Below are 12116 nucleotides of genomic sequence, written 5' to 3' on the forward strand. Positions count from 1 at the left end.
TCCCTTGGCAGGAGAAGAGCGTCCAGGCCTCATGTAGGGGGCCTGCCTGGACAGACTCCCCTCCCGCCTCCTCAGGCCCCCTAAGGGGAAGGCATGGCTCCTCAAACAAAGGCAGGGCCTGGGCCAGCTCGCACAAGCCAAGACAAACACCATCAGACTCTGTGCACTTCCTCAAGCTCCAGGGCCCCCTGTGGCTGGCTAGCCCCAGCCAGAGCAGCTCCGTGGTCCCCTGGATGCCTGGCTTTTATGGTCTATAGTGGAGAGTGCCTCAGCCTAGCCACTGGGGCTCTGCTGCATTGTGGGGCTGCTGAGAGGGAGGGCCAGACCCAGGACACTTCACACCTGAGTCCCACTCCCTTTGGGTCCATTCCTGGTCGCTGTCATGCTCCGTGCCATGTCCTGGCTCATCCACTCCCATGGATTGGACCACACTGAGTCCCTTTTTTTCAAAAACAGGACTACTAGCTTGTTCAAGGTCACACAGTTTGTGAGTAGCCAACCTGGGATTTGAAGCCAAGCATCCCAGACCCTTAATTCACAGTCAGTCCTTCTCCCTTTTCTCTCCCTGTAGCACTTCCTGTCACTCTTCCTTCCTCTTTCTATCCTCCCAGCCCAAAGGCCCAGGGAGTGTCCAGACTGTCCTCCATTGGGATGGACAGGGCCAAGTGGGATAGTCCATCGCTGTGGTGCTTAAAAAATGGGAGTAGGGTGGGGCTGGAGAGTAGTATGGAGGTAAAGCATTTGCCTTGCATGCAGAAGGACAGTGGTTCGAATCCCGGCATCCCATATGGTCTCCCGTGCCTGCCAGGGGCAATTTCTGAGTGTAGAGCCAGGAGGAACCCCTGAGCACTGCTGGGTGTGACCCCCCACCCCCAGAAAAAAAAAACCCAAAATAAAAAAAAATTTAAAAAATGGAAGCAGGGCATCCGAGTGAGGAGGCTTGGCTTAGGATGTCACCTCTACCGCCATTAGTCACCCTGGCCCTCTCCAGCCTCAGTTTCCCTTTTGTGTGATATGAGGTAGCATAAGGGCCCCTTAGTCCCTTGCTTCTGGAATCAGTGACCCGTGCTGGCCTCATCTTCACCCCAATATGAAGCTTGAGGGCTTCGGCCTAGCTCCCAGCCCCGCACCATCCCTGGGGCAGAGAACGGCTGTCCATACGTTTCCAGAACAATTGGGCCACAGGGCTTTTGGGTCGAGGGCTCAGAGGAGCCGAGCAGGCTCGCCAGCAGCAGTGGAAAAGTACCGCGGCCCGTGGTGGAGCCCGCAGAGCCGCTGCCCCACTGGCACGCCTGGCATCAGCGTCTCCCCCCGAGGATCCCGGGGGAGTCACGGAAAAGTTGAGAGAAGAGGCTCTCGGGGGCTGGTCCTCAGACTGTCAGATCCTGCACAACAAGGGTGGTTTCGAGAGAGGCACCTAGCGGGTCACCCTAGTAGGACTGCTGGCTCAGATCTGAGGGGGCTGGCCACCACGCACACGCATACAGACGCACACACAGACATGCAGAGACATGCGTACATGAAGACGCAGGTGCACAATGACGCTCTAGCCAGAAGCTCAAATCAGTACTTCCATCATCTCCGGGTTCTGTGAGCCTAGGCAGGGCCAGCAGTCCCTGGGCCTTAGTTTCCCCCATGGGATGCGCAAGTGGTGGGCCCCTGCCTCGGTGGCTAGAGGGTCCCAGGTCCTGCATCTAAGGTTCACACATTGCCATGCTTTCTGAGGGCCTGATGAAGCCCTTTAGCCTTTGACTGTGCCAGGGGCTTTGAAGTGGTCCCTCGGGGATCACCTGCTGTCAGTAGCTATTGTTCCAATCCCGGGTGTGGCCCAGCCTGTCCACTGGACTGGCCCCTTAGGAGTTTGTCCTCAGGAAAGGAGGAGCTGCAAGACAGGCCCCGCCATGCTCTCTGCCCAGCAGCTTCCGGACCTGCCCCTGTTCTCCACCTCTGCTTTAAGGTCTGGGCAAATTGGCAGGGTAGCAGGGGAAACTGAGGCCCAGTGGAGTGTGTCCAGGATAAAAAAATTCTCTTCTTTTTTTTATTTTTGGGTCACACCTGGTGGCGCTCAGGGGTTCCTCCTGGTTCTACGCTCAGAAATTGATCCTGGCAGGCTCGGGAGACCATGTGGGATGCCGGGATTTGAACCACCATCCTTCTGTATGCAAGGCAAATGCCCTACCTCCATGCTATCTCCAGCCCGAAGAGACCTTCTTCTGTAGAGACCTACCCAGTGCCCTACAAGGGAGCACACGGACAAATACAGGGACAGATGCACAATAGACATAGTCATGGACAGACGTGATACACAGGCACACATCAATCATAGACACATGGGTAGATAGACAGAGGAAACTGAGGCAGGATAGGATTCTCTCAGCCTCCCTTCCCTCAGAAGTCACCTGAGCTCCTCTGGGCCCAGTCTCCTTTCAAAGCTCCCCAAGGGAGCAAGACTTGCTTCGGGCCCCACCTCAGCCCTGACCTTCTTGGCCTGACAGGGAAAGGGTTGGCCTGAGGTATATCTCACTTGGAGTCATCTGGAATAATGCCAAGCACCTAGTACCTAGTTTGTGCTTTAAGAAAGTCTAGTGTGCAGCTGGGCCAGGCTGCTTATCAGCCCCCTCTCACCCTTTTTCCCATTTCTATTGGGACCAATAGTGGCTGCCCAGGCTTCAGCTTTATGGGGGTCCCTATAGCAGCAGGCGAGGTATGGGCACCCGCCCTCCCTGGGCACAATCACCCCTGCCCCCAGGTATATCATGCTGTTCTCTGGGTCCCAGTTCCCTCTGTGGTACAAGAATAAAGGGTATTAGCCAAGAAGTCTGCAGATAGACCTTTGCTCTGAGAAAGGCGGTTCACCCCCCCCCCCCATAGGGGTATACACTTAATCCCACCAGGCACCAGTTCCTCTGTTGGGGGACAGCCAGCACAGAACACCAGCACATGAGGTAGGCTGTGCCAGGATAAGACACAGCCCACAGAAGACTCAGGGGTTCACCGTCCCATGAGCCCCCATCTTGACTCGGGCTTAGGCCCAGCCTGGAAATCTACACTGAAGGAAAGATGGAAAAATCCACTGTGAAAATGGGCCCCAATAGGCACTTTGGAGACCAGGGCTCTGGGGACAGGAAGGAGACAGGGTGCTCAGATCTTCCCTGGTCTCCAGCATATATGTGACACATGTGACCCAGGAAAGGAGAATGCCCAGAGGATATGGAAAGGCCTTTCTTTCCAGAAGCTTCCACATGCTTTTGTATAGTGTCAATATCTCAAGTGTTAGGAGCCAGGAGCATTGTGAGTCCCCTCAGGCATGAGGCCATAGGTCCAGAGAAGACTTCAGGGTGGTCACAGCTGGGACATGAACCCACATGAAATCTGGTTCTATAGCTGGGAGTCCAGTAGAGTCTTTTGAGTTTCAGGAACTGAGTGCCCCATGCTTGCAGTTAGGCAAAGGGGAACTGGGGAGACCAGATCCCTATTTTGTGATCTCCCTTGCTCACAGCCTCGCTTTGCTTTTCTCCCATCCTCGCCAGCTTAGAATGAAAGCAGGCTTCGCTTTCTCTTGACCTGTCATGAGCTCTGAAGCCAAGAACTGTTTCAGGCGACTTTTCATTGGAGCTCAGAAAAATCTCTAAGACAGGTGATATGCGCAGCAGGCTCTGAGAGAGGGAACAGCTGGCCCAAAGTTGACACCCATTAGGTGCTGGACCGTCAGGCTTGGCCCCTGGGCCTCTGCGGGGAAAGCCTCACAGCCTTGGACCTGCCTAAATCACTGTCTCCTTCCTAGGTCGTCTACTTCACGGCCACCTTCCCCTTCGCCATGCTCCTGGTGCTGCTGGTTCGTGGACTGACACTGCCCGGTGCAGGGGCTGGCATCAAGTTCTATCTGTACCCCGACATCTCCCGCTTGGGAGATCCACAGGTACTGCAGGGAGGGGTGGGAAGCCCCGAGTCTGGGTTCTTGGGGGTATGTATACAAATGCCACCAAGCTGCCAACCCCTGGTACTTTTCCACTGGCAATTGCGGGCACCACAGGGCTCTGGGCTTTGCTGCTCTGGTGTGTCTCTTTACACATAGAGGACCCCTGAGGCGGCCAATTATAGCGCCTGCTTCGGGCATCCAGCCAGGTAAGGGAGAAGAGCTCTTTCTGCCAGCCTGGCTCTACCCATCGCAGGGGTAGGGGGCAGAGGAGAGCCCCCCCCCCCTGGGATTGCTGTTCCCGGCTTCTTTGGCTTGAGGATGGAATTCAGAGCTGGTGACCTCTGGGAAGATCAAAGACAAATGCTGAGTCCACCTCTGGGCACTCAGCCTGCTGATGGGGGTGGAGAAATCCAGAGATGATTTAACACAAGCCAACCCCAAAGACCTTTCACCCCACAGGCCCTCAACCTTGAGTTTGCTTCCGCCGTCCTGTTGGTCTCCTCCCCACTGTCCTTTGGCCCTGGACAGGAGGGAGGTGTGTGTGTGTGGGGGGGGGGGGGAGGCTTGGCCAGCAACGAAGGACAGCTGTGAGAGCAGCTTTGTATGTCCACCAGGAGCTTCTTGTGGAAGGTTCTGGAGAGCCGCTTTGTCTGTATAATCCGTTAGGAATTCCTCCCCTTTTTTTCTCAGCTTCCCGGTTCATAACTACTAGGGTGACTGCAGCTCGAATCCAGGCCAGGCTTTCTGTGTGTCTGCCCTGGTTTGAAATGTACCCCTTAAACACACAAAAGAGTGCTGTAGGGCTGAGCTGTGGGGCCCAGCTCCTAGGTGGAGAAGCAGAACCTCCAAAGAACAGGACCTGACCCCCCCTTACACACACACACACACACACACACACACACACACACACACACACACACACACACACACACACAAAACTATTCATCGTCTGTCTGCAAAAGCCCAGTACCTGCACTCCGATGCCCCGTAGCTAGGTTTTTCTTCACCCACTTTCTGGGTTTTCTTGCAACCTGGTACCTCTTTGAAGAGGCATCTTGGAGGCTACAGCTTGGCCTTGTGAGCACAGCCTCCAGTTGGGTGGTCAGGGAGTCCTTGGAATTTTCTCCCAGAATCCTACTCATGGTTCTCTCTCTCTCTCTCTCTCTCTCTCTCTCTCTCTCTCTCTCTCTCTCTCTCTCATCTCTCTCTCTCTCTCACTCTCTCTCTCTCTCCTCTCTCCCTCTCTCTCCTTTCCCTCCTCTTTCTCTCTCTTCCTTTCTTCTCCCTTTCTTTTCTCTCTCCCTTTCTCTTCTCTCTCTCTCCTCTTTCCCTTTCTCTTTTCTTCTCTCTCTTTCTCTTCTTTCTCCCCTTCTCTTTCTCTTTCCCTTTTCCTCTCTTTCACTCTCACTCTCATTGCCTCTTGCTCGCGCTTCTCTCTTTCTCTCCTCGCTCGACTCATGTCTCCCTTCCCCTCTTTCTCTCTCCCTTTCTCTTTCTCCCCTTTTCTCTCTTTCTCTTCTCCCTCTCTTTCTCTCCCCTCCTTCTCTTTCCCTTTTTCCCTCCTTCCCTGCCTCTCTTCTCTCTTCTCTCTCCCTCTTTTCCCCCTCTTTCTTTCTCTCCTCTTGCCTCTCTCTCCTTGCCTCCCACCCCACCCTCCTTTCCCTCCTAGGGTCTGGATCGATGCTGGGGACCCAAATCTTCTTCTGCCTACGCCATCTGCCTGGGGGGCCATGACCTCTGCTGGAAGCTACAACAAATACAAGTATAACTCGTACAGGCAAGTGTTGGTGCCGGCGGGGGCCCCGGTGCCGTTTTGAAATGATTGATGTTTAAAGAACGAGATAAGGGAGCGTGGCTTCCTGCGCTGTGAATTAACTTGCTCCTGACGTATGTGTAACTTAGGGACTGTATGCTGCTGGGATGCCTGAACAGTGGTACCAGTTTTGTGTCTGGCTTCGCAATTTTTTCCATCCTGGGCTTCATGGCACAAGAGCAGGGTGATTGTCGTGGGGGACATTGCTGATGTGGCTGAGTCAGGTATGGTGGTATCGGTGGCAGTGGTGGTGGGCGCTGCCACCTAGTGTGTAAGCCGAGTATCTCAGGCATGAAGCCAGACTTTCCCCCCCAGGGGGCTTTGGGGGGGGACGACCTGGTTTCTGAAATGGACCCCCCCCCCAACCAAGATGTCCCCCGAGTATCAAGAGTACAAAACTGTTTGTTTAAAAATAACAAAACAAAACAACTTTTGTTCCAGTTTGGCCCAAAGGGCGGCAGAAATAATGGGGATACGTTTGCGTGGTCTTTTCCCCACCCTTCCCTTCCCTTCCCCTTCCCTTCCCCTTCCCTTTCCCTTTCCCTTTCCTTCCCTGTCCCAAACTACTGGTTTCACAGATAGAAACCACTTTGCCAAACTCCTGCCCAGGCCAGCCACCAATGGGCATTTATTTCCTCACCACAGTCTCGGTGTTGGTGTCTCATATTTTGCATTTGACTCCCTTTGTTCCCTCCAAGCAAACCCACCTCCTCTATCCTAGCAAAGCTTGTTGATAGAACAGTGGGGTCTCTTCCCTGTGCCTCCATAGGCCAAGGATGGGAGAAAGGTCCTGAGTAGGAATTTAGGGACCTCCAGCACCCCAGGGTGGAGGTGGGCACAGCTGGAAGTGCGGAGGAAGAGTCGAGTGACAGACACAACACAGCTGCTGTGTTAGAACATTAGCAAGAAGGTTCTGGAATCTGACATTATATTATAGAAGGTCTTTTACTATGGGGGCCTGAGCACCTCAGAGTTGCCTTTTCCAGCATTTTCCATTGGCATCAGCAGCTGCTAAGACTTGGGGACCCAGCCCTTTGCCACCACCAGGATTCCCAGAATCCACAGTCCTTTCCCCATTCTGTCTCCCTACTTTTGGGAGGTATTAGGAGTTCAGATGGGCTCAGCTCCCTGCTCTGCCCCTCCTTTGCTTCTCACAACCAGCAGGACGTTCTGGGCCAGAGTCAAAGTTCCTGTAGCAGGGTTCACCCTAGCAAGGCCAGGAACCCCAGTGACTTGGGCAGGGGCAGAACTGGGGTCTCCGTGAGACCCCTGTGACCTGGTGAACAGCTCAATCCTAAATGCCCTGATAATCTCTCTGACCTCAGAGCCCCTCAGCCCTGACCCATATTTGAACTGCCAACCTTCAGACACTGCCCCCCACCTCAGGACCCCTTTGAGGCAGAGGTGGGGACCCAGAAATTCATTTCTGAAATAGTTTTTCCCTTCTGGGCACAGGGCAGTTGGAATGAAGCAGAGACCAGGATTACCTACCACATCCACCCTGCAAATTGGTTGCCATTGGCTTGGACAGCATAATCTGGGCTGCTCCATCCTTATTCTCAGTCATTTCCATCTTTCATGCAACTCAGAGATTGTCACTTCCGTCCACAGAGCACTCTGCCCTCCAAGGCCATTCTTCCTCTGACCCGTGCATTTGGCCCAGGGAGGACCAGCATGCAAAAGTCTTAAGCGCGTCTATGCTGGGAAGTGGGGGGGCATGCTGTCCTCTGTGAGGACATCTCTAGTTTACTGTTTGCTTTTAAAGACCCTCGGCTTGAGGAAGACAGAGCTGAAATGCAGAAATGTGCTCATTTCTCAAGGACCATCTCTCACAATTGCTGGATGTGATGCATTGATTTCCCCATGGGGTCAGGGCTAGCAGTGATGTGTCGGGGGGACCAAGAGGGGCGATCCCCCCTCAGTGGGCCCCCTGTCCCCACTTCTCATGGAATTTTCCACCTGTGGTGCGTGGGTTGAGGTCCTGTTCTGGGTTCAATGGTTCCCTCTGAACCGGGAAAGGACCTACATGGCCCCTGTCCTGCGTCACCTGGAGACCACGTGGTCTCTGGCTCCAGTCTACACACTTGGATGATTTCCTTGTCTTTATCTGAAGCCGTTTGTGCCCCAAAACCCATTCAGACCCTTTTCCTCCAGTCCTGTTTGCCTTGCTTTTCTCGCCTTGGTTCCTTGGTGGGTGGAGGTTTGAATGCAACCTCCCAAAATCCTCCAGGCCTCTCACATCTGGAGATGGAAGGAGAAAGGCCCTTATGCCATGAAAAGTCTCCCATCTGCACCCCCCTTTAGGACCCAGCAGCCCTCTCTGGCTTCAGAGATGCCAGTTCCAAGGAGGGCCCTTGGGAATGACTGGTGATGGATGCTCTGGCCGCCATGTCTTAGATAGGGAAACTGAGGCATAGAAAGCCTATTGTGTCATCATGGACCAAGCACTGGGCATAGGTGGGGTGGTGCACATTTGAGGCTCCCCAGATAATGGAGCCTCCCTACCCTACCTGCTTCCTTCCAGCCAGGCGGGTGGGGTGCACTAAAGTGGAGAGTCCCCATTCCCAAGCCAGTGGATCAAACCTGGCTCCATCCCCTTTCCTGTCCCAAATAACCTGGTTCACCTGGATCCTGGGGTGTGAGAATGCCACTTTGCTGCTGCCTAGGAGACAGATGCTAAAATGGGGTCCCTCCTGAACCCCAAGACGAGAGCAGTCTGGTCTCCCCAACATACACACAGAGTAGAGCTCAGACCTGGCTCCTCCCTGCCTTGGGGTTTGGGGGACCCATCTCAGAGTGTCTCTGTGAGTACCGTGCTTTGGGGGCTCGGTGACTGATGGTGTCTCTCTGCCCCTCCCATTTCTCTCCCCTTTAGGGCCTGGCCTGGCCTTCATCGCCTACCCAAAAGCTGTGACGATGATGCCTCTGCCTACGTTTTGGTCCATTCTTTTTTTTATTATGCTTCTCTTGCTTGGACTGGACAGCCAGGTAGGTTCGGGGTATAGGGTGCTCTGGCCAGGGTGGGTGGGGGACCTTCTTGCTCATGGGAACTTGGTTCTGGGAAAACCACATCCTCCAGCCAGCTGGTGTGTTTCTTTCCCTTCCCAGGAGCGCAGAAGGCCCTGGCCTGCAGTGGGGGGGTGGGAGGGGGAGGTCCATTCCCAGAGGGCCTGGGTGGGAGATTCTCTTGAGGTCACAGATGAGAAATGAGGGAATAGGAATGACAGCATAGTCAAGCCCAGACGCCCCCATGAATCCACATTTCTGTGGGGGCCCTCTGGTTGGGGTCTGCCAGAATGAAGTATGCCCCTCCTCCAGCTCAGGAATTCGGGGTACTTCACTCTGTTCTCTGTGACTTCCAGCCCTCCACACCACTCCTCCCTCCAGACACGTCACTGAGGTCTTATGAGGGGCTGCCTTTGGCCGTGGGCTCACATGGGCTACTGCCACTCTGGGTTAGGCCTATTTCCTCCTTCTGAGCCTCGGTTTTCTGCTCTGACCTTGCACACAGAGCAGGCCTCTTAGTGGTACCAGGGGATTGGTTGTTTTTCTCTGGGAACTGGTGTGTTTGCACTTGGTTTTACTCAGGATGGTATAGCCCCATTTGGTGCTGTGGTATAGGCCCATAGAACTGGTCTGAAGGAGCTAGGTATCTATATCTGGTATCTATTTTTATTGCTCTTGCTGTTTGATTTTAGGGGGGTTGCGGGGGGATACCCAGTGGTACTTAGGGTTTACTTCTGGATCTGCAATCAGATCACTCCTGACTGGACCTGGGAGACCGTATGTGGTACCAGGGATTGGTTGGTTATGTGCAAGACAAGCATCCTACCCACTGTACTATCTCTCTGGCCCCTTCCTCACATTCATATGGTCAGTAGCAGGGAGCCCCATGATCTTAAGCTCTCCGTCTACCCCTGGAGCTTCTGCTTCAAGGCCAAAGTCTTGAAGGGTGGGCCCAGCTGGGCTGGAACTGGATGGATGGGTAGATGGGAAGAGCTCTTGGAAGGTCAAGGCTGAGAGGAGTGGGCCAGGGGGCAAGGTTAAGAGCAGAGAAGGAGTTGGCAGGAAAAGGACCCGGATTAGCTGAGACATGAATGAAAACATTTGGGAGGCTGGAAACTACATACTTGTGCCGTTGTCAGTGGGGGGAAACTGGAGCTTGTAAACAGCCAGGGGACACCATTCATCATTCCTCATTAATGAGTTTGGCCTTCAGAGGCCCCGGCAAATGGCTTTCTAACTTCTTCCAGAGCTGCACTAAGTGAAAGCACAAAAACAAAAACAGAGAGGTTAATAAATGATGAGAAATGACATCTCAATGGGCCCCGAAGAAGCCTCTTGGGCTGCGGAAACGACTTCCGGAGCCATCCGAGAGAGGGTTATTCATTATTAGATTTTGCTCCCCAGGAGGCCAGGGGTGTGGGTATCGATGAAAGTGTCCCCTGAGCTGATCTCTGAGGTGGCTGAGACCCAGAGATGCTCTCGATGTAGATTCCCATAGGCTGGCACCTGGCCTCAGCTCAGAGTCCATGTCCCTGTTGTCAGGGACAATGTGGGTTTTGGTTTTGGTTTTTTGGTTTTGCTTTTTGATTTTTGAGTCACACCCAGTAGCACTCAGGGGTTACTCCTGGCTGTCTGCTCAGAAATCGCTCCTGGCAGGCTTGGGGGTATGGGATACCGGGGTTCGAACCACCAACCTTCGGCATGCAGGGTGAACGCCTTATCTCCTTGCTATCTCTCCAGGTACAATGGGGGTTTTGAACTTAGAAGTGGAATTTGCTATCTCAGTGACCCAGCTCAGCCTCTCAGCCCCTCCTCAGCCTCTCTTCCCTGTGGGAATGGGGCACACTGGAGGGTCTGTGGGGGCCCCCTGGGTCTGGATGCTGCCCACTGGTTTGGCATTTGCGTGGGAAGATTTGTCCATATGCCACTCACTGTGTTGTATTGGTTGTTTCCGGAAAAGCACTTTGGCAGAGCTCAGGGGCTGCTTCGGGCTGGGGACTCTTTCTAGCAGTGCTCAGGGAAGCATACTGTGTTGGCATCAAAAAACTACTTTTTTTGTGCAGGTACAGATATCCCTCGACTCACTCACCCCAGCAGACCCCTCTGGCAGAGAGTGGGAACCCCATCCACTAGAGCAAATGCCTTCCCACTGTGTGTCACTGGAGGCCCCCTTCTGGGATTTAGGGCCATTATACCAGTGAGTCTTTAGAAGTTGAGGTGTTACCTGTGTAGAGGTCCCGAGCCACCCCAACTCATCTATCTCAGCCTGCCTGAGCCATCCCCCTGTCCTGATATTCAGGAACTTTTTTGTAGTTCTTGTGCAGAGGGAAACTAGAGTCTGAGTTTTGCAGGGATCAAACCAAGGTTCCAAACAGCTGGGCACACAGCTAAGGTGCCCAGTCAGTGGTGGGCTCAGAAGTGTGGGGTCTGGGATTGGCTTCCAGTGACCCTGCATTAGCCTGACTAGTTTCTCTTTTCTCCATCAAGAGGAGGCCCCAGATTTTTGTTGTTGTTGTTTTTGTTTTTGGGTCACACCTGGCAGCACTCTGGGGGTTACTCCTGGCTCTTATGCTCAGAAATCGCTCCTGCAGGCTCTAGGGACCATATGGGATGCCGGGATTCGAACCACCGTCCTTCTGCATGCAAGGCAAATGCCTTACCTCCATGCTATCTCTCCAGCCCCAAGGCCCCAGATTTTTAACTCCTCTGGAAGCCTTAGGTGGGGACCTTAGCTCAATTGATACAGGCTTCATAGGTTCCCGAGCTGCTGGCCAGAAGTCAGACTGTCACCCCTTTCATGGGGGCCCCTGCCTGGTTTTAATTTCTGGCCACCAGGTATCATTTCTCCTGCTTCTTGGGCTCTTGGGGGGGGTATCTCCAGGGGTATTCCCTGAGCAGCCCATCAGTCTTCCCAAGGCACGTGTTTGTCTTGCAGGAATCAACCCCGAGTGTTCCCCTCTTTCCCTCCCCATACAAGACACCTTGTGTTTTTTCTGAGCCCGGGCTGGCTGGCACAGGGGTTTTCTGGTGGTAGCTGTCCACATGTCCAAGACTTCTCTGTCCATGGGCTCCCAGTTTCTCTTCCAAAATGTGTGACAAGGCCAGAGAGATAGTCCAGGATACCTGCATGTCACCAACCCTAGTTCAATCTCTAGCATCCTATATGGTTCCTCAAGCACTGTCAGGAGGAATTCCTGAGCACAGAGCCAGGGGTGAGTGTTAGCCCCTAAACAATAACAACAAAAAAATGTACTATAGGCATGCACCAAAGACAGACATGAGGGAAGCCCTTGACTGGGTGCTCATAATCTCCAAGGACATAAAACCTGCTGCATGAACCCAGGGGGAAACTGAGGCCCAGACTCAATGCTGAGAGGA

At 53.8% G+C, this 12116-nt stretch overlaps 1 protein-coding gene across 1 annotated transcript in view; it reads left to right on the forward strand.

Annotated features, from left to right (window-relative positions):
• SLC6A6 (solute carrier family 6 member 6) overlaps nt 1–12116 on the forward strand; it is a 73852-nt gene that overhangs the window by 53547 nt on the left and 8189 nt on the right. The window contains 5 exon segments of the mRNA XM_049766563.1: nt 3785–3924; nt 5589–5696; nt 5822–5918; nt 5920–5956; nt 8608–8720. Of these exon segments, the coding sequence (XP_049622520.1) occupies nt 3785–3924; nt 5589–5696; nt 5822–5918; nt 5920–5956; nt 8608–8720 (495 nt within the window).

Source organism: Suncus etruscus, chromosome 20 (assembly GCF_024139225.1).
Source record: "Suncus etruscus isolate mSunEtr1 chromosome 20, mSunEtr1.pri.cur, whole genome shotgun sequence".
NCBI lineage: Eukaryota > Metazoa > Chordata > Mammalia > Eulipotyphla > Soricidae > Suncus > Suncus etruscus.